Here is a 26,264-nt window from a genome sequence, read left to right as displayed (position 1 = left end):
CGTGCTATACCGTAGGCCGTGGGGAACGTTACCCCGAAAAATATATCTACCGCTACGTTTTCGCAAAGAAACTCTCCGATTACTACATGACCATCCAACGTCCGCACATAGAGGGCGCGATAAGACTTTAGCCAAAGTACGCTTTAGGTATTTCTGGCCCAAAATGAGGCAGGACGTGCAACATTATGTACGTGGCTGTCTTGTTTGTCAACAATATAAAAGTAGGAATCGAAAAACTCCAGGTTTAATGATGTCCACAGAAACAACGGGTCCCTGGGACATGGTAGGGGTCGATATTTTAGGACCCTTACCGATGACTGTCCGACGTAACAGGTTCCTCATTGTTTTCGTGGACTATTTTACGAAATTCGTGGAGTTGGTTCCGGTGAAACGTATCACAGCGGAAATATGCTGCGATGCATTCACAAAACTTGTATTGCGTTGGGGTTGTCCAAAACGTATCTTTAGCGACCAAGGCCGACAGTTTGTATCAACTCTATGGGACGGTACTTGTAAACTTTTGAAGGTCAAAATGAAAACTACTAGCGGGTATCATCCCCAGAGCAATATAGTAGAGCGGTTGAATCGCGTAATCGGCGAAATGATTTCCATGTATGTCGGGAACGAACACCGACGATGGGATCAGTCCTTAGAATTCTTGCAATTCGCCATCAATTCTGCGCCGCAGGACACGACAGGCCGTTCTCCATTCTATCTAAATATGGGCCGTGAACCGCGCCTGCCCTGGAATTCCCTGGACAGTGATGACGATCCCACAGAAATCATTCGCCACGAACGTTCTTTCAAGCAACTTCATGATGACCTCGAAAGAACTAAGATGTACATGAGAAGAGCACAGGAACATCAAAAGAAGTACTACGATCAACGACGTGAGGACATGGAGCTTCCAGTGGGTACGCTCGTGTGGCTGGAGACACACGACCTTTCCCAGGGTGCGACATATCATGCCGCGAAATTAAGCCCGAAATGGGAAGGGCCATATCGTGTCATCCGACAAGTCACCCCACTCGTGTACGAGTTGGAAGACGCCTTGACCAACATCAGCCGAGGCTTAAAGCACATCAGTCAATTGAAATTATATTGGACCAATTTCAATGTTATCATTCCTGATGAGGCAGACACCGCCGTTGACGATCCACAACCTTCTGGTTCCGTACAACCAACTCATGTTCCGGTTGCACAAGACGTCGAAGCCGAGGTTGACGACTCTATGGCCGAACAGGATGGCACCTGGGAACCGTCTTCAATCCTAGAGGTTCCGACAACTTCAGGAGAAACAAGCATCAGAGACGTCGCGGCAATACCATCAGCATCTTCGGACAGTGAATCCGACTCAGGGTCGTCTTCATCTCTGCCCGGAGACCCTGATGATCCAACACCAGAGGCCGATATTCCGCAGGGCGATCAACGATGGTTAAAGCCCCTGACTCTGGGTTGGATTCGGGAACTGTGTTACCGAAAAACGGTGACTAAAAAAGGACCCGCATTGGATATCTATTATTATCCACCCTTACACCCGCATTGCCGTTTGCGTTCATTAACAGACGTCGACCGATATCTAAAAACTAATAAACTAACCAATCTCGAAAAAACGGACTTCTCATTTACCCGAGAGGCCGTATCGAACCCTCCCTGGGAGAGGATACGAAAGGCCGGGAGTAAAATATAATGAATTGTCTACAACATTATTTTTTTTCTCTCTAGGGCCTATGTGCTACACATGAAGTAGTGGCTTATTGCCACGAAAAAGCTGAGGAAAATTCTATAATTGTCCCTGCTATATTGGATCTAAGCGTTCCGTTCGAAGCTATCACCAACACACTGGCATCAGAACTCGGCTACCACGCGTATACATCAACTCTCGAAGAAGATGTTGTAAATTTTCACCAACGAGCCAAATCTTTTCCACGGCAGCTCCTTCTTGGACGTATCACTAATTTCATGATTGAAATATTTTCGCGTCGTACACTCTTAGACAACGTCCTGGTTATTGAAGACCATCGTTCCTTCCTCATATTCGGGCCCTGGGTATTACGAGCTGTCCAACTCCAATACTGTCCGTGCTCCTACTGTTTGGATGGCAACGGAGGATTCCGTCACTACCCGAAACTGGGGACTACTCTGTCCCACCAATCAAAGAAATATCAGTGGCTTGATACCCATGGTGGCACTGTCAAAATCGAGCAAGATGCAATCACTAATTTGAACCCCGACGATGAACAAGACATAGTCGACGCCGGTCTTCTCACTCCTCCTCGCTCCCCAGAAGTACTAAACCTTGATGTCGACATAAATCAAATGGATGATTTCTTACTAAATCCCTTCCAAGAGGTCCCGGAGGAAGCCGAAGAGATAACTCCAATGGACGCCATGGAACCAGGGAATCGCTCTTATCCGGAAGACCCCACAACGAATAGGGGAAGGAAATCGGTCATAGACCAAATCAAACAATCGCTAAAAAACTGTAACCCATCAATCATCCCAAAGCCAACGGAAGTGCCACGCCAGGGTCACACATCACCTTCTCCAAGTCAATTCCAACCCGGATCAAGTACAACTAGAGCTACGCATAAATGTGGTGCTTGCAATTGTCAATTATTACTGAACAACCATAATAAACCTCAACATCAACAAACAGGCCATTCCGGATCCCGGCCATCAGCCATGTCCCAGAACATTATAGACGAGTCGCTCATGACATGCTATAAATGCCGCGAAAAAGGCCATCGCGTACGCAACTGCCCCCGCCTTGCCAAGAAAAAACGCTTTATGTAATTGAGATACGATCATATCATTATTACTATTTGTGCCATCCCGACCATTCCATAATTCATAACTCGATCCTCCGCTCAGAACTCCTTGTTTCTTCTTTTCTTTTTGCGGGGAGGATGCAACGGTACTGGCGCCATCCGCCAGATGGCGACCGTTCCGTCGCTAAAAAACTTATAGTGAATATGACGTCACGCAACGCAGTTTAAATTTTTGTTTTAAAACCCCCGGACCACGTGTTCAGCGGACAGTAGTCAGCAGAGAGAGAGAGAGAGAGAGTGTGATTTATTCCTTTATTCTTAACGAGACCAGCCAGCCTCGGAAAAACTTTTATTAATTATTATTGTAAGATATGTCGGTGAGATATGGAAGGCTACAAGCCAATGGGCTTGATTATATTGTAAGTTCATTTAATTAAAACTTCTTTGTTCACAACTCCTTGCTTCTGGTTCAATCTCTTCATTGTTGTGATTGCGATAGGTCAAATACCGTAAACGATCCCCGACTTAAGTAAAAATAAATTGTAACCGTTGGCTTCGATTATCCGTTTTAATAATATGTAAATAAGGATAGAAGCCGGTTACAATAACATAATTAAACCTACACGAAATGATCCTTGGTCAAAATTTAAAGGTGAGAAGTTAGTATCACCGGTTTTTTCTATTTCACTTTCAACTGGATGTAATTTCTTTAAATTAAATAAAAAAATTATTTAGACTTTTGTTACTTGTTTTAATTCTATGGAAACCAAACCAGAGTTGGAATGGCTTTTGGTGTGACCCACCTTTTGCCATTTACAATTTGTATATCCCGTTCTAAAAAGTGATCATTACAAATTAAATCATGATTTGAATGTGTCGCGATTTACAGCAATTGTCCATTGAGAAAGTATTGTAGGTTTAGATAAGGGAAACCTATAGTTATAAAAAGATTTTAAATAAGAATGAATATTCATTGAAATAATATGATGGCTTAATCCTACTTATAAAGCGCCACTAAACTTAAGTGGCGCTTTGGACTAGGCGCCCACTGGCTCTCTGTTTCGTATCCGTCCTGCCTTCCACAAGGCATTGTCTCCGTTACGAAGCAAAGGCTTGTGGAATCCAGGACAGAGACGTTACGAGGAGTAGTGAGCGCTTGGCCTAGGCCATGTAGTACCTAACGCTTAGGAATATTTATCCGGTTTAAAATCAGACGCAAAAACTTTAGGGGTGAATTTGATAAACGGGTAGTACTTTTATGTTAGCTAACATGTTTCATAATTCGTTTTGGTGATTTTTTTTTATTAAAAAGTTATAGAAAAAGTGTTTTCTACTAAAAATCTTGTTTTTATTTGGTAAAAAAAGGTTAATTTTAGTGTTTTTACGCATTGCAATAACAAGTAAAACAATACCGGAAAAGGTTTCATTCCATAAGTAGGATTAAATTATCATATTATTTCGATGAATATTCATTCTTATTTAAAATATTTTTATAACGAAACCTACGATACTTTCTCAATGGACAATTGCTGTAAATCGCGACACATTCAAATCATGATTTAATTTGTAATGATCACTTTTTAGAACAGGATATACAAATTGTAAATGGCAAAAGGTGGGTCACACCAAAAGCCATTCCAACTCTGGTTTGGTTTCCATAGAATTAAAACAAGTAACAAAAGTCTAAATAATTGTTTTATTTAATTTAAAGAAATTACATCCAGTTGAAAGTGAAATAGAAAAAACCGGTGATGCTAACTTCTCACCTTTAAATTTTGACCAAGGATCATTTCGTGTAGGTTTAATTATGTTAATATAATTTGAGTAAGATCTCCTTGGTTTTTAGCCAATTTTGTTTAGTTGTTATGAAGAGATATTCCTCTCTCTATAAAAGAAATGTAGTCTTGCTAGAACTTGCTGTATTACGAAATATTGTTGGCATGGACATCTTACCAGATCACCAGGAACATGTTTGATCCTGAAGTTGGAATCGAACATCATCATTAAGAAAGTTATTAATTTATATTGCAAGCTCAGACTCCACAAATTAGCGAAGGACAAAAATCTAGAAATGAAGGGTCAAGCCATCAGACTTAAATTGTCAAAGCTAATTTTATTTCAAGGACAATAGCTACATACCTTTAGTAGAATCATTATTAATCCAAGGTAGAATCATCCTTTTCATCAAAATTCCATTTACTTTTGTTTACAATTTAGAATCTCAGAATATTCCCATAACAAGCCATAACCACAACAAACCGGATAGTTACTTAAGCCTTTGACAAAATATCATTTCGCAATTAGAATTTTTTGTTTTTAATTATAAGATCATCTGCTGCTTTTTATTTGGGTTTTGAAAGAATTAATTGACTTATTTAAAAATTATAATAAAAATTTACCTTATTTTAAATTCTCACAGCCAAAAAATTCGCGAAACACGTCAGAGTACCTAAAAGATTACAAACACGAACATATGTGACGTGTCACGTGATGATTTTGTATTTTCTCGCCTAATCGACAGGCGTCGCTTAAACGTGGTACCACAGGAATACGGAACAAATACCGGCTGTCTGCTAGTTATCGCTCCCGTATATTTTTGGCAAATCAAACTCCGCGTAAGGTGTCTATTTCTTTATTATGTCTATGATTACGCTAGCCAACAAACCCATCGACACCCGTGAAAAATTTAAAACAAACGTCGTCCATTTATCTCAAATTCACTGTTTCCAGACGGCCATAAATATAATATATCGGACAGCGGAATACGTTATACTTAACAATTCTTACACCCATACGCCCCCCTTCAGGGAATTGATGTTAAAATCATTTCAGCAGCGCTTTTAAAGTTAAAAATCAAAATGTATACAATAAACTAATCTAGCGGGTTGCGCTGTGGAATTCCGCGCCGAGCAACTTTCAACTCGCCGAGGTACGGATTAGCGCGCCGAGCTACTTTCAACTCGTCGAGCTACGATTTAGCGCGCTGAGCTATTTTGAACTCGGCGATCTATGATTTAGCGCGCCGAGCTACTTTTAACTCGCCGAGCTACGATTTAGCTCGCCGAGTTTCTTTTAACTCGATTTAGCGCGCTTAAAACTTGGCGAGCTTGAAGCTCCTTTGAGATCGGTACGAGCCAGCTCGCCTAGACGCGCTAAAACGCGCAAAATAGGACGTCGTGCAGGCCTCTGGACAAAACGCTAGTATGTAATTGCCTGAGCCGGGAGTAGTGGCTCACTCCTGTAATCCCAGGCGTCCGGGAGGCAGAGTTTGTGGAAGGCCGTGTGAGGACTACTACCAATCCCCCAACGGGTGGTCGGGATACTTCCGCCACGGGTGTCCCCACCCCTGTCCCCGCATATCCCCCCGTTGGCGTGGCCGTTACACATATCTCACCCTGATTAATCAGTTATTGTGTGTGTGCTGGTGTCTAAGGCCTCGGGTCGACACCGATGTTTGTGTATCTCAAAAAAAAAAATGTAATTGCCTGACGACGACGCTAGACTGGGCGTCGAAACGGCCGTAGCGTAGCTTTTATTTGTTTTAATAAAATAATTTTTATTGTACAATAGTGGTCTCCATGATTTTAATCTAGTTTAACTAATAGTATAATATTTTTTTAATGATTCTAATTTTTTAACGGTGTTTATAAATTATAAAATAGTTAAACAGAAACCAAGAACATCCTCTAGATGCTGCCAGCAACATAGTATTGTTGTTTAATACTTGAAACACATGTAAATAAATAAATAAAACAAAAAGTGAAAAGAAGATTCACTGTAGCTTCAGGGTAAATATATTATTTTAACACTTTTTATTAAATAATATTAAGTTAAAAAATATATTAGAAGCGCAATAAATTATAATTTTAGGTTTCAACAAGTTTTAAGCTTTCGTCTTTTTAAACCTAGAATAATATTGTATATTTAGTAAGGGCCGGTTTGTAATTTTATCTGACTGAACTTTTTTCCATAATAAAGGTACAAACCTGAACAGAAATCATCCTCCTTGAAATGCAGGCTGCAGACCATCTATTTTTTACCTATTTAGTTCCAAAGATGTACCTAAGCATATTTTATCTTCAATTATATTAGTTTTAAGATTCTTACTCTTAAAACTAATTAGATTTACAGAAAATACTACCTAAGAACGGTTATAAACTCGTTAATTTGCTATATATATATACTATTAATAAAGATTTGTTATTATTAAAGATTTGTAAATTTTAAGAAAGACATTATTTACGCGTCAAAACGCTCTAAACACCTCTACAATCTTCAAAACTATGTATTCTAATATGGCGCCTTCGCGTAAAAAACGCGTCTCTTTTTCTTCATTTAATATTTATAAGGTAATATTTTTTTAAATTATGAATTATACAAAAATATATTGCGAAAAGATAGTTTAACTTACTATACCTTGTTTTTTCTAAATAGGAAAGTGGAAAACCGAAGAAAAAACATTTTTCCGCGATTTCGCTTGTATTCCCCGCCTTTGGTGATAGTAGGTTTTTGGTCGTATGTAGCGCCCCTATCGGGATTATTCATACACGCAAATTAACATTAGATGTGAGGCGATTGACGGGGCCGCTAAATCGCGGTACGCGCGATCGAAGTTGGCCGTGGCAAAACGAACAGCATGGACCAAAGGCAGGGTTCTTCACGCGACAAAATTTCAAAAATCGTTCTATGGTTGCCGACTTGTATACAGACTTCGGTTTAGATACAAAAGTAGTGTGGTTCCAGAATATAATGTACCACAATGAGATCATATGAGTGAGAGAAGAAAAAAAATATATAAAAAAAATTATTTACAGACAATGCCCGATAGGGACTAGAGTGTAACAGAAAAAAGGGGGCAAATGTTAGTAATACATGATTAGGGAACAGTAATAAACAGGTTATTAAATACAAAAAGAAAAAAAATATCTAATACTTATTGAAATGGTCTATTAAAGAGGTCCGAAATTTGGAATAGTTTTTAAGGGAAATAATTTCTTGGGGCAAAGAGGTCCAGTCGTTTATAGCGGTGTGAGCAAATGAATTAAGTCGAGTGGTAGTGAGAGCTCGGGGCTTATTTAGTTTTAAGGAATGACCTCTTGTGCGCGAATAAAAATTATTAACAAACCTATAATTTACAATAAAAAGTATGTTAAGTTATTAAAACGTCTCGAGAACTATTCTGTAATTTTTGGGAATAGTGGTCATAGCTGCAGCAGCACAGTCGATTTCAGGTTGTAGTTGAGGGGTCCGTCAGTCATGAGAATCTGGTACTGAGTAACTGAACTCGATAGCGAATCGAAGATAACGATCTCGATTGAGATGTGGCAAACAGTGGTATCTTGTAACTCGTTCGCTACGGGACAAGGTTCGTAAAGAAAAGCACTACGGGGATGTCGATTTTCGATAAAAGGATAGAAGTCGAACGAGTGATGTAGTTCTTTTATTAGTTCACAAAGAGATCGAGGATTTTTGAAACGATTTCTGCAATTCTTATACCCGTACCATATGTGTGACTGTATGTAAGCAAAGATAATATAACTACGTGCCCTAGATTCGAAATCAAGCTCCTTGCACGTAAACGCAGGATCTTACTGAGTTCCCGGTGGAAGTCGGAAAAACTGCCTCCATGGAGCTGGCAGAGCTACCGACATCTAGTTAAAACGTACAGTTTTAGTGAAAATTGACGGATTTTGAAATGACGTTTTAGCGCGCGACACTACAGGTACATGTCTTGGGCACACAGCCTTCTTTGCGTGCTTTTTTGTCCATAACATGTAGAGGTATTTTCACGCGCAAAATGAATTTTAAAAGCCGTCAATTGCGCCGTGGTTTTTGACTTTCGGTTTTCAAGATACCAGATATTTTTGCATTATATTGTTTTAAAACAATAATGGATCATGCCTGTAGCTCTAAAAATGTTTCTAAACGAAAGAAAACTAAAGGTGACTCAGGTGAGTAATATAATCTTGGGATATCTACAGTGGTGTAGTCCTAAAATAAAAAGAACCGGGGCGCTAGCTGGGTACAGCCAACTTCGATTGCACGCGAAATCGAAGTTGACTGTACCGGCCCCTATAAATGTACGTCCAACTTCGATTTTTAGCGTGATCGAAGCTGGCTGTACCTAGGTAACGATTTGAAATTGTTATGGTATTTTTCTGCGGGCAAAATTTATCATAAATTCACACACCCTATATTCCAGAAAAATTATATACGAAATAGAAGCAAGGGGTGCCCTGGCAGGTTGAAAAAAGAGGCAGGGCCCGCCCTGGCAAAATGGAAAAACCAAGGCGGGGCGGGGCCCTGCCTTTGAAAAAAGCACCGGGGCGACGCCCTGCCCCGCCCTGGCCCGACTACACCACTGGATATCTATTGAAATTCCTTATTTCTCACCGTGCTATGGAGCCCGATTTTTCCGACTTCCGGCGCGAACTCAGTAAAAGCCTCACGAGAAAACGCGCTATCGAGAAACGCCGTGATTTCGAATCTAGGGTACGTAGTTATATTATCTTTGATGTAAGTAGATTTGATAGCATCATCAAACATAATTCTGACTTCCAAAAATAGTTAAATTATATTAAATACCCACAGTATTTATATTTATGAAATATAATATTTATTTATTTTGCATCTGCTCAATAAGCCTCGAACAACGAGGACGGGCTTTTGTTTGAGCATTGATACGGACAAGTTGAGTTAGAGACGCGTTGACAGTAACAAAATACAAATTTATAAAATTTTATTACGATTTTGAGGGAATCTACATCACTCAAAGATACATGGCGGCGAAAAGTGTGGCGGTTGGGGATAGAAATAATTGCTTCCAATCATTGATGACACTTGACGAAAAGTGATTTTGGCGCTGCGTGGACGGTGGAACCAGTGGTGTAGTCCTTAAATAAAAAGAACCAGGGTGCTACCTGGGTACAGCCAACTTCGATTGCACGCGAAATCGAAGTTGGCTGTACCGGCCCCTATAAATGTACATCCAACTTCGATTTTTAGCGTGATCGAAGCTGGCTGTACCTAGGTAACTATTTGAAATTGTTATGGTATTTTTCTGCGGGCAAAATTTATCATAGATTCACACACCCTTTATTCCAGAAAAATGATATACGAAATAGAAGCAAGGTGCGCCCTGGAAAGTTGAAAAAAAGAGGCAGGGCCCACCCTGGCAAAATGGAAAAACCCAGGCGGGGCGGGGCCCTGCCTTTGAAAAAAGCACCGGGGCGACGCCCTGCCCGCCCTGGCCCGACTACACCACTGGGTGGAACAGACTCGGGGCTTGGAAAGTTTAAGAGAATGACCTCTAGTTTGTGAGAAATTGAGGGAATAGAAATCAACAAAATTTAGAGTTAGGCTGTTATAAAAAAATCATGAAGTAAACAAAGGTCATTAACACGGTGGCGCAGATGCACAGAGTCAATACGAAGGAAACCATAGATATAAGAAATGTATATAAAGGTCTAGATAAATTTCGGGGCGTCTAAGCCTAACATAAAATACGGAATTGACACCTAGCAGACACCGACGAAGGCACGTGACCAAGAGCGCGAGCTCTCTTAGCATTTTAGTACTAAGTGCTTGACCTTTCCGCAGGCCGTAGTCTTTAGACACCATCTGTTGGTGACTTTTAGTATAATTTTTAAGCACGAGACAACGGCTCTCGCGACGATAGCACGAGCTTTCTTACCGAGAGATAGCGCCCTATAAGGATAGCCTGCAGAAATTACGCGTTTCTGCTAGCTGTCACCTCCGTATTCACTCTCTTTGAAATATTTTATCTAGACCTTTATATACGTTTCCTATATCTATGAAGGAAACGCAGACGAGAAGGGGCTGGAAGAGTAGAAATTTTGTGGGGAAGCTTCGCAAAAGCATTCCGAGCTTTTTGGAGAGCGATGAGTTAGCAAATCCATGCAATCAGAGCGCGTAGACCTATCAGATGCTACAAAAATGATGCACAAATGTTAAACATTTTTAAAGAATATAGAGAGGAAGGAATAACAATGGCTCTTATTGCAGCTAAAGATAGAGCTGAAGAGGCTGAAATAAGCCTGGAGTTTAAAACAGCCCACGCACGAAAAAAAAATATCATATTAAAATTAAGATGACGCGCCAACGGATCCAGAAATGTTATTCAGAAATCAGAACACACAGTGCCGGATTTAAGTATGTGCTAAGTGTGCTGGAGCACAGGGCCTAGCGATTTGAAGGGGCCTCGCCGGGGCTAGGTTTCCATTCTTCTTGAAAAGTTTTACATTATGCCTTACCGCCTACAAATTGTTCGTAGTAGTTTGCACAATTTTTCCGGGACTGCATGATTTCCTCTCCCCTTCTTGGTGAAGCTAGTTCATAGACTGGCTCGTAGTTATTGGTCTTCGTTGTACCGATCACAGAAATAAATCTGTGAGAGGAGCTGCTTTCCCGGTTGTTCTATGGGAGTGACGAGTTGCGCTGTCAAAATTCAGTTCCTGGTAAGTGACTCTTTTCAGTATAAAAACTGCAGAAGTAAATTTGTTAAATAGATTATTGAATATAAGGATTTATTTCCACTGAGACAATCATGAATAATAAAGAGACAAATATACAAACTTCACAAAAGGGCAAATCACAATTTAAACCGGCCTTTGACAAGTTTTTTTATTTAGAAGTTTAAAGACGGCAGCACTATCTTTATCTCATGCTTTAAATGAATGTAATTCATAGGAATTTGTATATATATATATAAGTATATATTGACCCCACCTACAATTTAAGACTGGTGACGGTGCTGTTCAAAACTATGCACGCCGCACGGCCACTATTAAAATAATTTAAATCATCAAAATAACAATTTAAAAAAAATGATAAAATAATAATTTTAAAGGGAATAGAACCTCCAACGCGTTCTTTATGGAAGACCCCATCAATTTCCTTTATTCCCTTCACAATCAGCGTTTATCAGCGCCGCAGGTGTGATAAGCCGTGGAAGGCAGCGGACAATATTGGAACCCTCGGAGGGCGACAGAAATACCAGAGGTTATATTCCCTTTAACAAGTCTTTTTAAACATTTTAGTCGTCATTAGTCTCTCTGTATCCAACATTTTAACAAAAAGTAGTTAGTTGTTCGAATTCTACCTCGCGCTGTGAAGAAGAACGAATAACTACATACATTTCGAAGGTGGACGATACTAAATGTTTATAACGTATATGATATTGTGTAGATTATTCGGTTTTTTCCCTGGGGCTCCCGTTTTAGCGCAATGTAAGTGTTCAAATAATAAATAACTGATTCCCTGAAACTGCTTAGTTGGTACCAAAGCTATAAAGTCTCAATTTATTTCTTAAATAATTATAATTTTTTTCTAAACAAATAATAATAATAAATATTTGAAGGAGGCATGCCTAACGTTGGAGAAAAAACCTAACACATGATCATAGGTGTGATATTTCGGGATTGGAGCTTTCCAGAGAAATCATGTGTTTGAAAAAGTTTTTGAATATTGATAAAGGTCACCCGAAAGCAGTCCTTCAGATCTTAACATTAAATAATTGGCAAGATACGTTCCCTAATATTTGGACAGCCTTCCTGATTTTTTTTTAACCATTCCGGTAACGGTGGCTAAAGGTGAACGGAGTTTTAGCAAGCTTAAGCCAATTAAAACGTACCTTGTCAAGCTTTTTGATCTAGCCTTGCTGTTTATTGAAAATGATATTATTATTATTATTTATTTATGTAAAGCAAGATATTTTTACAAGTACAAAATTTATCTTCAAATAATTGCTTTCAACCCACTGTATATGCGTAAACGCGTGTGGGCAGCGGGGGTTGGTATCAAATACAACAATATATCAACCGTTCTGAGTACAAAATTAGTAACACTTATTACAATATTTAAGGTGAAATTACAATTAGTTTTCTAAACAATTACTAATTTCCCGATCATGGTCAATAATCCATTGATTTAGTTCTTTTTTAAATCGGAAAAAATTAACTTCTATTTTTAATCTTAAAGGTAAGTAATTAAAAAGTTTATATCCCAAGTATTTAGCCTGTTTTTGAGTTTTAGTTTTTAGAATTTTAGGGAGTGTAAAATTCATAGTATATGGAAGCCTTGTGCTCCTACAACTTTTAATTAAACATTGATCATTATTTTTCAATTTGAAAACGTTTGTTATGATGTTTTTAACGAATAATTGTTTCACAGTCATAACCTTAAAGGTAGAATATGCGATATTGTTATGAAACCGGTATGGAACATTTATACACGTTTTTACAAGTTTATTTTGGACTTTAACAAGTGAACTAAGGACATTTTTTGTGGCAGAGCCCCAAGCTATAATACCATAATTAATCATAGATTGTACAAGAGCATGGTACACCATTCGCAAAAATCGCAGGTCAAGTATGTTACGCAGTAATCTGAAGTTATACAAAAGGTATCTGAGGCTTTTACATAGATTATTGGTATGACTAGTCCACTTTAAATCAAAATCAATATTAATTCCAAGATACTTAATACTTTTGACATTTTCAATTTTTGGACAATTTGAACATAAGGTATTATTACTGATACAAATATCGTTACAATGTAATATCAGATTATCAATTAATTCGTTGGGTTTACGATATCCAAAAGCGATAAACTTAGTTTTTTCCGCGTTTAAACTTAGTAAGTTAGCATTTAAGAGGTAATATGTGCGAGCTAAACCATTTTTAGATTTATCCAAAACATCACTCCAAGTGTTGGCAGCAAAAACAAGGGCTGTGTCGTCAGCGAAGGCGGTTAAATAATCTGATACATTTGCATTACATAAATCATTAACATAAATGAGGAACAATATGGGACCCAGCACTGTACCTTGGGGTACACCACAGGTAACTGGTAAAGGCTTACTTAAAACTTCGTTTATTTTAACTCTTGATTTTCTATTTTGAACATAACTTTCGAACCATTTTAAAGGCAAACCCCTAATTCCACAATTATCAAGTTTTTGTATCAATATATGGTGGCTGATGGTATCAAATGCCTTTGCCAAGTCCAAGAAAACAGCAATAACCTTTTGATTTTTATCGAGAGCTTGATGGACATAATTAGTGAAGTTATATAGGGCATCGTTAGTACTCTTATTCGACTGAAAGCCATATTGATTATTTGACAACATACTAGTTTCCTCTAGAAAATTAACAAGCCTTTTTTTCATTGCTTTCTCAATGAGTTAACAGAGAAATTGGTCTGTAATTAGATAATTTATTTTTTTCACCCGCTTTAAATATGGGAACAATAAGTGCATTTTTTAAAGCATCAGGAAAAATACCAAGCTCGAAGCTTAAATTAATTATATGAGCCAGAGGATGAACAATGTACCTACTAATTGATTTTAAAGTTCTAGCATTTATGCCATCACTTCCGGGAGCGGAATTTTTTAAGCCTTTTATAAGGTTGAATATTTCTATTTCCGTAACGGGATTAAGGAAAATACTTCTTTGGTTTCGAGTAACTCCAGAAAAATTAACTTTCTGATGATTCAAATCTATTATTTTCTGGGCCATTTTATCTCCTATTTTTGTAAAATATTTGTTAAAACCGTCCGCCACCGCATGAGGTTCATTTTTTGAATCCACTGTTTTACCCTCGATATTGATATTAAATTCATTTAACGCTTGTTTATTCTTTTTATCTGGACAGACCTTTTTAACAATATTCCAAATTTTTGCAGGATCATTATTAGCACAAACAATTTTTTCTTTGTAATAATTGCACTTTGTTAGACGTAATAGTTCAAATAATCTATGTCTATAACTGTAATAAAACTGTGAAAGCTGTAGGTTAAACGGTTCTTTATTTAATTTCCGCTTTAAGCGGCCTCTTTTCCGGATACTTATAATTAAGCCCTTAGTAATCCAGGGTTTCAAAGGTTTAAATTTATTTGAAGTGTTAGAATTATCAACTAAAATGTCTATTTTTTTCCTAGATAAATTAATATAAAACTGTAGCGTAGAAATAAAATTATTCGTGGCGTTATCTAAATTAATATAGCTCAGTCATTGTCGTATGAGACGGTATATGAGGAGATCTTAAAAAATTTGCTAAAGTACGTGAGCAGCGATTTACTTAAAATTTGTTTTCCAGATAATTTAATAATAATAGTTTATTATTATTGTTATTATAAGGAGCTTGTAATCTATAAAGTATTTTTTTTTATAAGCATTGTTTAGGGCTGTGCCGCTGTGCGAGTACTCGATCAGCATCGAGTACCCGACTATTTTTGAGGTCAGATACTCGAACTCGAATAAGAAAATTTTAAGTACTCGTCGATTATCGAGTATCAGAAATTTGCCCTAATCGGGTACTCTAATACTCGAATAAGCCACCTGTAAAACTCGCCGAATTGTTTTTCCCGCCGAAAATATTCGGTAATCGACCACTCGTCGGGTATTCGACAATAATCTCTTTGTCATAGCTAGTCACCCGGGTAGAAAAACGAAATAAATAAATCCAAAGAGCATCCCTTACAATGACCTTGAATGATTGGCTGGCTTGATTCGTATACAAGTTTTTTAGTTTTGGTTTTGAGAGAGCTCGGAATTATCTCTGCCGTGAGTGCTTGAGTAATATTCTTTATTTTAGCGTTTTGTTAATTATTTTTATCTTTTTTAACTTGTTAGTTGTTACCTAACATCCATTTAAGTACAGTAATTAGTAGGCTATTTTAAATTTTTCTATTTATTACTCGACTACCCGAATAGAACTCGTCGATTAATCAAGTACCCAAACGATTTTTCTAACTACTCGAGTAATCGAACGGGTTTTACTGATTACTTGACTACTCGAACAAGGAAAATTGGGAAATAATCGAATACTCGATCAAAGTATTACCCAACTCGGCAAACCGATGAAAAATCTATTAATTCTCGAAGCCCGACTCGATTGCACAAAACCACTACTCGCACAGCCCTCTCAATTCCCCCTAAAATCTACTTGCCTTCCATTTGTTTACCACGGTGGTATTTTCGTTTGCCAAATGGATTCACATTTCGACAGTTTTTTTTTAATAAATAAATAAATAATCAGCTAGGCTAATACCCTTGGCACCACCTTAGGTCTAAGTCATCGAGCGACTTATAATGCCTTTAAACAGGTGGCTGGGTTACAATCCGTTGGAGGATGGTGGAAAGCCCTTCATGCCACGGGAGCCAACAGCTCCCTACACTTACTATAACCGGGTCCACCAATACTTTGGCTCTTGGTAATAACGGCGTTGTATGCCACTTTCCCGTTTCGATTTTACCCAAGAGATTAGAGTCATCAGCAAAAACGAGGAGCAAGCCATACAGTACGGATTCAGGCATTGATAAGAAGTGGACCCAGGACCGAGTCCTGAGGAACTATTTTTCTATTCCGATAGAGCTCTATTCGTGGGGACCTAGAAATACCTTTTGCATTTGGGGGACGAAAAAACCCAACTTGGAATAATAGCAACGGCGCGGCTTTGACATGGTTAGATAGAGGGAATTAATACCAATCAAACGACGTAGCAAAAAAATTTCAACGTATTAATTAAATTTTGATCGAGTGCCGTTGATGAGCAATCGACTTTTCGTGGAGTCCCTTACGGAGCTAGCGCAGCAGTGTATTCACCACTACACTGGTGAGGCTAAAAAGGCGGCGAAAAAAAACCATCTTTAATCTTTATAGGGGCAACTAAACCATTGATTTGGGAATATTAATCTAGAGATCCAATCAAATCTGCTCACCGCGAAACAAGTTTTTGAAAAATACGAATGTGCCGTCTGCTCTAAAATGACGAGCAAACGTTATCATATGACCCGTGGCGCCATCCATTATTTTGAAGAAAAAAAATCTTTTTGCTTGAAAACGCGTCTTATTTGAACGAACCATTGAGAGATAGACGGTGCCACGGGTAGAATGATAACGTTTTCTCGTCATTTGGGACGCCGATGGGAGCAGACGACAGTATTCTTATTTTTAAAAACTTGTTTCGCGAAATACTGAAATCCGACGTTTTGATTGGACCTCTAGATTAATATTCCCAACTCAATGAACTAAACTCCATTGAGAAACCAAAGGCAAATAAAAGCGCGTAAAGCGATAAAAAGGACTGTTATAAAAGGAGGAAAGATTCGTAATATAATATTTTTTACTGTTTTTTGTTTAGAAAAAAAAACTATTTTGATATTCCTTCTTAAAGTTGTTATCTACGATAATAATGTTTATCAAAATGCACTCTATATAATAATATATTAGAATTAAAACAAATATTAACACTAAACTAAAAGGACTAGGACGTCTCAAACCCCGGAGCCGGCATTCTCGACAAAGACTTGAGCGGAGCGTGGGCGCTACGATAATCGTGAATTACGGAGTTGTCGAAGAGTTGTATAACTTTAGTAATGTCGTATTTATGTTAATTGAACATTAATACCAAAAGAAAACTAAACGAATTTTATTAAGCTACAAACAGTTTATTAGTACAAATAGTACAATTACAACATTAGTAATTTAAGTCTTTCTAGTTTTTGGCGGATAAGCCGCTCTTATTGTTTACTTTTAAAAGCCGGGCAATGTTAAAGGGAATATAACCTGCAAAGCAATCTTTACGGAAGACCCCTTCAATTTTTCAAATGTCCCTGTACAGTGGCGCCAAACATTTTTAAAGCCGAAGGCAAGAGCGGCCAGAGCTGCAAGCGTTGGTGTTCCACACCAAATACCTGAGGTTATATTCCCTTTAAAACCTGGATCGAATATTATTCCGTCTAAAGTCTCTTTTCTTGTCCCCCCTCTCTCGCGGCGAAGGTCTCCCTCTCCTAAATAATATTTTATTAGTCCAATCTTTTTTATAACTTATAATAAGTCCACTCTTTATTTTTCGCTTAAATTATATCCTGAACGGCAGTGCCTTGTCCCCCCTCTCTTTTCTTGTCCCCCCTCTCTCGCGGCGAAGGTCTCCCTCTCCTAAATAATATTTTATTAGTCCAATCTTTTTTATAACTTATAATAAGTCCACTCTTTATTTTTCGCTTAAATTATATCCTGAACGGCAGTGCCTTGTCCCCCCTCTCTTTTCTTGTCCCCCCTCTCTCGCGGCGAAGGTCTCCCTCTCCTAAATAATATTTTATTAGTCCAATCTTTTTTATAACTTATAATAAGTCCACTCTTTATTTTTCGCTTAAATTATATCCTGAACGGCAGTGCCTTGTCCCCCCTCTCTTTTCTTGTCCCCCCTCTCTCGCGGCGAAGGTCTCCCATTCTTCCGGACATTACCGCGAATTTCCCTCTCTCTTCTCCGTCTCGTTCAGAGTCCCTTTCTCTTCTCCCCCAAGTGCGATACACACACATACCCACACACACACAGCCAACTTTCCCATTGAAGTCACCACAGTAAGAGCTCCACTCACTCGCTTCGCTCGTTCGCTCCGCTCAATTATGGTAACTATAGCGTCAACAAAATATACATGTTAAACATGTATTAGTTAATTATATTATCTTTAAGAAAAGCAATTTTGATATTCCTGAAGTTCCTATTTAAGAAAGTAATTTTTATTGAATGCACTCTATAAATTACCACATTTGAACGAAAACCTATATTAATACCAAACACTTGTAAGTAAGGTTTGAAATATAAAATAACATAATAAGAATATAAATTTACGTTTAAGGTTCATTACAGTTAGTTTGATCATCTTTAAGAAAAACAATTCTGATATTCGTTCGAAAGGGTCCAAAAGCTATTAAATTTTGTAATTGTTTGCCTTTCTACAATTTTTTTGAAGATTTCATTTTGAGTTCTGATTTCTTTTTGAATTTGCTCAGCCATCTTCGTTAGATTGTTATGGTAGATTTGTTATTTAAAAAACCATGCTGGTACGGAGTGAGATATGGTTGGAGGTGATTAACTATGGCGATACGAATACATTTTTCGAGGACTTTACAGATGGTAGAAGTAAGACTGATTGGCCTGTAATTCACAGCACTTGACTTTTTACCAGATTTTTGTAAATAGGGGTAATTTGACCCATCTGCCAATCAGCTGGAAGAATGCCTTTATGTAGGGAGGAAGTGAACAATTCATGAAGAGGACGAAAGATTGTAGAAGAGCAGGATTTAAGTAGACGATTCGGTATTGCATCCGGGCCAGAGCTTGCTTTTCTTACGAATTTCGCGCTGAATGTTCCTCGGAAGTTTGATACGTTTAGATGGGACAGAGAAAAGTGGGACACATTTGTGAACCAAATCAAATATTTTAAATTAAAAAAAAGACCAGGCATCTTCTATAGGTCCAATCCGATTGAGCAATCAAAGAGTTTAGTTTTACATAGTCCCCTTAAGAGTAGTCATAGTCTTTTTCAAAAGAAATCGGAGGACCGCTAGTGGAAGCAGTGTTTCCACTTTGCGGCGAAAAAGGGCGTTTTCGGCGAAAACTGTCTCGGTGGGCACCATAATTTTTAAAACCGGCGAAAAAGCGGCGAAAACCATTGAAAACGGCGCAAATTGCGGCGAAAATATTTTTCGATATTTTCAGTAAGAAAAATTAAAAAATCGTCGTCTCTGTAGTCCCTCTACTCTGCCCCCTATGTCTGCCCATTCAATTTTATATATTCCAATAAAAAATGTATAACATTTGACGAAATAAAATGTTTTTTTTTATATAAAAAAATATTGCCCAAATCTAAGATTGGAAATAAAGATAAGTAAAATATGCAGTGACACTCACTAAAAAAATTAAGGTAAATCTAATGGGGGGAAATTGCGGCGAAAACGGCGGCGAAAATCGACTATAGAACCGGCGAAAACTGGTAAAATTGCCCCTAAAATAGGCGAAAATCTCTACCGCAGAGTGGAAACACTGAGTGGAAGACAGTGGAAAAATAATCTTTACTGAGTTATGATCACTTCCACCAATAATGGGAAAATGAGTAACTTCTGGAGACATCATATTGGATGTAATCACGAGATCAAGAATATTAAGATGTTCTGATAGATTATCTAGTAAGCAATCGACGAAAAGTTGCTGATCTTTGGTAGCTTTTTTGAGCAAAGTCATTGCTGGCCATTTAATGTGGTGGAGGTTAAAGTCCCCAACAACCACTATTGTTTTGCGCAACAGTAGTAATATTAGTAAAGATAACATTCGAATCTTCGGAGGAGGTGGACGGAGGCCGATAAATGCAACCCATAACAGTCCAATTGGTTGCCGAAGGCGCTTTTAAATTAATCCAGATTGATTCCGGGAATTGGTCCTCTATTTCCAATTCATGGAAAATGATGGTAGATTTTATATATACAAGCACCCCACCACCAGAATGACCAATCCTGTCCTTCCGACAAAGGGTAAAATCATTAATCGACAGAAGAGCGTCACTACAGGTGTTATTTGCCCAGGATTCAACTACACATATACAGTCTGCATTCCAGGTAGGCGCAAACTTCCGAAGTTCCGATAACTTTCCCAAGAGAGACTGGGCATTGAAAAAAATTACATTGAGAGAGGAGGCAGCGGGTGATATAACAGGAGAAAGGTCGGAATTTCCGTGTTCGGTAGAGTTGACAGATTGATGGGCGGTGAGATGGTTTTTTGAAGCAGGGGGGTGGGGAGAGATGATGATGATTAGAATTCAAATGGAGGCACCTGTGGTCCTGTGCACGAAGTTGGATGGTGAATGCATTTATTTGAACCGTAGAAAGAACTTTGCATGTTGAAGCTTGAGCCTGGGAGTAGATAGGAACATTTGTTTTATCGTGAAGTTCAGGTCGTCAAACAGACATTGGTACTGTCTGCGAGGAAAGTTTCGCAGGAGAATCGAAGATAATTTTAGGAATGAGACGGAGAACAGATTGAGGGGGTGATTATTAATGGATGAGGTAGAAGGTGAGTTATCCCGAGATTTGATAACTCCATTATTAATAAACAAATCAGATTCCCCGGCATCTCTCCTGCGTCTTAGCTCAAAAACAAGATACCGACGTTCACCTCTTTGGCGTTTTGTGCGATCAGGAACAACTGGGTAATCAAACTTGTCATGGGGGTCTCGTCTTAGTTCCGATGTCCGCAGGGCCGTGCTCAGGGGGTGGCGAGCCGGGCGGTCGCCGAGGGCCGCTAAAATTTTCCCATCGGGATGTATATACCGGAGGGCCGCTACACTAACAATTGTCAGTTTCGCCCATGCATTTCGCCCGGGGCCGCGAGATCTCTAAGCACGGCCCTGGATGTCCGTTGGACAAATAGTTGACGATGGGAAACTTTACAAAATTGAATACGAAGAGGACGCCGGTTGGAGGATTCAGTGGAAAATTGACCAAGTCTTCAATTTTTAGCCTTTGACAGTCAGAATGTAAGAAACCTATGGGTTGCAGGATTTGGAAGATCCATTTTTATCTTCGGAAATGTTATCATCATCAAAAACATTGAACATAATGGCGTTGAACTTACGTTCGTTTATTTCAAGGCGCTCATCAAGTAAACGAGTTAGAGCGGCAGGGTCCTGCTCTGGAAATTTTAAATGAACGACATTCTCATTAGGAGCATTAGACTCGTTAGGGACATTCACACAATGACTCAGTTATAAATCCTAGTGTTTTAAGTCAAACAGAGATTTTTGGTATTAAAGTCCCTTCAGTCAAATGGGACGAAATTAACTCTTTCAAATGTTTAAATCGGCTTGAAAATACTCGTAAGCGAAAGCTAATTGTTGAAATGGAAACAGTACAACCGCACTGCCGTGCAAAGCACAAAAGCATTAACGACCAAAACCAAAATATGGAGAAAACCCGCGAAATTCAAACTTTAAAGTTTATATAGTAGACTTGGATTTTTCAACTCAAATTATATTCTGGTACTAAACAATTTACAGGCCAAACGATATTTCAGAAATATAATTAAAACCATGTCTTAAAACGCGAAAAAATGCGTTTTGATTTCACTTTTAAAGAAAATAAACACAATAATGCGTTTTTGGTTTGAAAATAATGCAAAAACCTAAAATAATGCGTTTTGCAACATTTCTCTAAGAACAAAATTAATAAATTCGACAATTAGTTCAAAATTGAATTTACCGTATAAAATAAGGAGAAATAAAACCAAAATCTGTAAATCGAAAATTTGATCGTTAATGCTTTTGTGCTTTGCACGGCAGCGCAGCTGATGAAGATTTTCAAAATAAATATACACAAGCAAGTTTTAGGAATAGGTATTACAAACACTTTGGAACCTCTCGAATCTGTTTCTTCTCCAGCCTTATCAGCTGTAAAACATTTTGTAGAAACTTAAAATCAAGGTACGAAAATGAACTGATAATTTATATTTCATAACGCTTACGTGACATACGTTTGTTATTATTTCTACGAGGAGTTTGAAAACCCATGACAGACTAATGGATTATCTTGAAGTTTACCAGGAAAGAGGATTATTGCCAGTCTCAACGTATTATGACGCTCCTCGTCGCTTGTTGTTTTCTTCCGAAGGAAAGTTAACAATTCTAACGCTTTTTAAAAGTGCAGAAGAACTAACCTTTTACAACAATGAAAATCAAACTCTTAACTGCCGGGATTTCGTCTTTTATCCCATTTAGTAAGCCGAAGCATCGTAATAGTAACTCTAGTAATTCTCACGTCAATCGATTTCGCGTTTCTCGCCATAAAATAATTGAAATAAAAAAATCTGATGGCTCCTCTACGACCTCTTCCTTGGAGGCCGCCATTGTTTTTAATCTGTATTTTGCCTCTGCTATTCTACCTCTCCCCTTTGTCCCATATCCTTCTTGCGCGGCCCCTCTCTCTACTTTTGACAATTTTACCTGTACGCCAGCTGATATTAGTCGTCTTCTCGGGAAGCTCAATATTGACAAGTCTCGGGTTCCGACAGTATTCATCCACTCTTATTGCGCAATTGTGCCCCTTCCCTTGTTTTACCCCTTTACCTTTTTATTTCGTTCTCCTTCTCAAATTGTTCGTTGCCTCCTTTTTGGAAGGAGGCAAATGTCAAAAAGGGTCCCCGTGACCTTCCATCTAACTTTCGCCCCATTGGCGTTTTAAACCAGGTTCCTAAATTGTCTGAAACCTCAGCTTTTGAACAGCTGCTTAGCTTCCTCTCTTCCTCAAAATTTTTCAGTAATGCCCAACATGGCTTTCTACCTAAACGATCCTGTCTCTCTAACATCCTGTCTGCTTCTAATCGTTGGTCAAGTTGGCTTCGCGGTCGACTTAATACTTCTGGATTTTAGAAAGGCGTTTGACTCCCTCCCCCGCGCCGCTATTCTTTCCACCCTTCAAAAGGCCGGTGTTTGTGGTGATGCGCTTGCTTGGCTCGCGGATTACCTTTCTTCTCGTAAACAGCGTGTTGTGATTCACGGTGAAGTCTCTGATTGGGCTGATGTCCATTGTGGTGTCCCCCAGGGTTCTGTCCTCGGTCCCCTTCTGTTTAACGTCTTAATTAACTCCCTCCCTTATGTTGTTCGTGATGCGCTGATTGAGCTCTTTGCGGATGACACTAAATTATTTCATTGTATCAAACAAGGGCGTATTTAACCCCCAACCCCCCCGAAATGCTGATGACTGGGGGGGGGGTGCCTAATAAAAATCAGTGAAACTTCCGTCAGCACCCCCCCCCCTTGAAATTTTCCCTCAAACCCCCCCCCCCCCCCCTGAAACAAAATCCTGGATACGCCCTTGGTATCAAATCCTCTCCCGATTGTCCGAGTCTTCAATCTAACCTTAACTTGTTGTTCTCTGGGCTGACTCGAAGGGGTTATCTTTTAACACCGACAAATGCTCCGTTTTAATAACCCCAATCACACATATTTTATTAGGGATGCCGCCGCCGCCGCCGTAGGCATGACACGGCACGGTAGAAATCATACTAAACTTAGAAGAATCCTCGCACGCGATTGCGAATAACAGCATCGATAAATAAATAGAGGAGATGAAGAACCGTCCAAGCTCTGCTTAGCTTTTTATGCCACACTCCCCCAAACGGGTGGACGGAGAGAGATTTTATCCTAGTAAAATTTTGTCACGTGATAAAGTTAGCAAGCTATCTGGCTCCCTCTGGCCATGAAGAAAAGAGGCTTTTAAAAAAATTAAAAAAACGATTGAGTTTGAAAATGACGAGGGTTAAGAAAACGTGTAAAGTAACTGAAGTTAAATTTATATATTAAGACAAGGCTTACCTTTATCGATGTTTCTTCGTTGCGCCTTTGAGGGTTTTTTAAACTTAATACTTACGTCGTGATAATTATGGTCCATATTGCAATTAATTAAAATTTAAATAAATGATAAAACTTGGTTTTCGCGCGTTGCTTTTAGATATTCTAAAGAGCACAAAGAAATAACCATAGAACACGCGGTACACAGATTACCAGGAATTTGTTTTTTGCAAACAAAATATTTATTATTGGTGCGGTAGTTAAAATTTTCTACAATAGAGGGCATGAAAAGCTTTCATTTCTTGTTAACGTGACAAATTTTTACCAGGGTACCCCCCTTTATGTCGTCCCCCAATTCTCCCTGCTGTGGGTGGAGATCCTTACGGCTGGGGAGCGACTACGCCTCCCCTTTTCATCTCCTATAATTGCTGCTAAGATTGCTAATTTCGCTTCAAAATGCCTCTGCGTTGTGTCATAAACGGTTGTATTAATAAAACAAGCCAAAAAAAATCTGAAACTGGAATTAGTTTTCACAAAGTTCCAGGTGTAATTAAAAATCAGTGTTCAAAAACTTTGGAATATTCAGTTAATCGTCGAAAGAAGTGGATAAATTTCATAAATCGTAAAGACATCACATTTGAAACTGCGAACAACAATTCTATTGTTTGCAGCAAGCATTTTATTAGTGGTAAGAATAATTTAAAAGAGAGGTTCAATTAAGTCTAAGGTAAAATACAGTTTGAAAATGTTTTACGTAGGTCAGCCAGCGAATTTAATGGAGATAAACAACCCAGATTGGGCTCCTTCTCTAATTAAACGAGAATCTGAAGAATTTTCAGTAGCCAAGTCAAAGCTGGAAAGATACGCTAGAAGTAAGAGGAGACTGTTAATGGATAGAACCAATGCTACTTCTGCCAGAACTTCAAACAAACACCTTGTAATATTAGACCCTGAAAAAGTTTTTGAAGATGAGAGTAGTTTAGATAGTTGGGATAACATGATTGACCAAAATAGTCCCCCATGCAAATTTCGATCCTACAAATTCAGCACACCTCGTCACAAATTTATTTCTTCGGATCTAGAGGCAGCAGTCATTGACAATAACAACCAGACAACAAATGTAGACAGTGGTATAGACAGTTTAATGATTGTAGATCATTGCGTAGACCTTTTAGATAATTCTTTGAATGAAAACAATATTGAAAACATTTATATTAACAATTTGGATAACGTAATCAATGATGAAAGTACCAGCAGTAAACCAGAAACGGATATATTTCTAGCTCTTAGAGGCTCATCCAGTGAGACTAGCCCAGATAATCCATCTGTTGAGTGTAAAACACAACGGCTTTACAACCATAATAACATAGCCACCCTAAAGTCAACTGAATGTCAGACTGAGATGCCTAAAATACCAATTATGAAATCTGCTGAATGTCAAACTGAGATTAAGAAACCCATTTTGAAATCCATTGATTGTCAAACAGATTTGTCAATGATAGATATTCTGAATTTAGAGAAAGAGAACGAATTTTGCTCCCTGGAACTCTCGTCATTGAAATAAAAACTTTTACAAACTGAAATTTCCGAACATGCGTTTAAAGACAGATGATTTAGTAAAATTTTATACCGGTATACACACATTCACTCTTTTAATGAGTATATTTAATTTCATTTCATATACTATTCCAAATTCTTATCGTAACAGTCTAACAACTTTCCAAGAATTTTTGTTATTTTTGATGCGCTTACGTTTAAATTTACCTCTGCAGGATTTAGTTTTTCGTTTTGATATTTCCCAAGCTTCTGCTAGTTGTATCTTTGTTAAGTGGTTAGAAGCTAGCTACAAACGACTATTTAATGTAATTAAATGGCCGGAGAGGGAAGAATTGCATAAAACAATGCCACCTGATTTTAAAGATTCATATGGAAATCGAGTAGCTGTCATTATTGACTGTTTTGAGGTTTTTATTGACAGACCGTTATCATAGTTATGTAGAGCGATTACCTGGTCACAATATAAACACCATAATACAGCAAAGTTTATAATTGGTTGTACACCTCAAGGCACTGTATCATTTATTTCTGAAGCTTGGGGAGGGAGAACTAGCGACAAGTTTCTTACTGAACATTCAGGATTGTTAGTAAATTATTATCGGGTGATTTAGTGCTAGCTGATAGGGGTTTTGACATTTCGGATAGTATTGGCAAAAATCCACTACAGGACCGGCGAAAACTATTAAAATTGCCCCTAAAATAGACGAAAATCGCGACCGCAGAGTGGAAACACTGGTGATGGGGGCAAAATACCAACACCAACAAATGTCCGTTTTTTAAATGTTTTTTT

General features: G+C 38.4%; 1 protein-coding gene and 2 long non-coding RNA genes across 3 annotated transcripts; 1 reads left to right on the top strand and 2 right to left on the bottom strand.

Moving 5' to 3' along the window:
* Positions 1-4,501: 4,501 nt before the first annotated feature.
* On the bottom strand, positions 4,502-4,984 carry LOC149944127 (uncharacterized). The gene is made up of 3 exons (XR_016480783.1): positions 4,911-4,984; positions 4,725-4,836; positions 4,502-4,656 (listed from the first exon to the last, which is right to left on the bottom strand). It is a non-coding gene; the product is annotated as an uncharacterized LOC149944127 (long non-coding RNA).
* A 14,897-nt stretch (positions 4,985-19,881) lies between these two features.
* Positions 19,882-22,636, bottom strand: LOC149944126 (uncharacterized). The gene is made up of 4 exons (XR_016480883.1): positions 22,102-22,636; positions 21,972-22,018; positions 21,208-21,264; positions 19,882-21,118 (listed from the first exon to the last, which is right to left on the bottom strand). It is a non-coding gene; the product is annotated as an uncharacterized LOC149944126 (long non-coding RNA).
* Positions 22,637-24,284: 1,648 nt separating this feature from the next.
* On the top strand, positions 24,285-25,552 carry LOC149944125 (uncharacterized). Its single transcript, XM_090175715.1, has 2 exons — positions 24,285-24,605; positions 24,676-25,552. The coding sequence occupies exons 1-2, from the start codon at positions 24,374-24,376 to the stop codon at positions 25,479-25,481; spliced, it is 1,038 nt and encodes a 345-aa protein (XP_090031841.1). The 5' UTR covers positions 24,285-24,373; the 3' UTR covers positions 25,482-25,552.
* Positions 25,553-26,264: the final 712 nt, after the last annotated feature.

This window comes from Leiobunum rupestre, chromosome 5 (genome assembly GCF_980474605.1).
Source record: "Leiobunum rupestre chromosome 5, qqLeiRupe1.1.hap1, whole genome shotgun sequence".
Taxonomy (NCBI): domain Eukaryota; kingdom Metazoa; phylum Arthropoda; class Arachnida; order Opiliones; family Sclerosomatidae; genus Leiobunum; species Leiobunum rupestre.
Note: the sequence above shows the minus strand (reverse complement) of the source record. Positions and strands in the feature narration are given on the sequence as shown.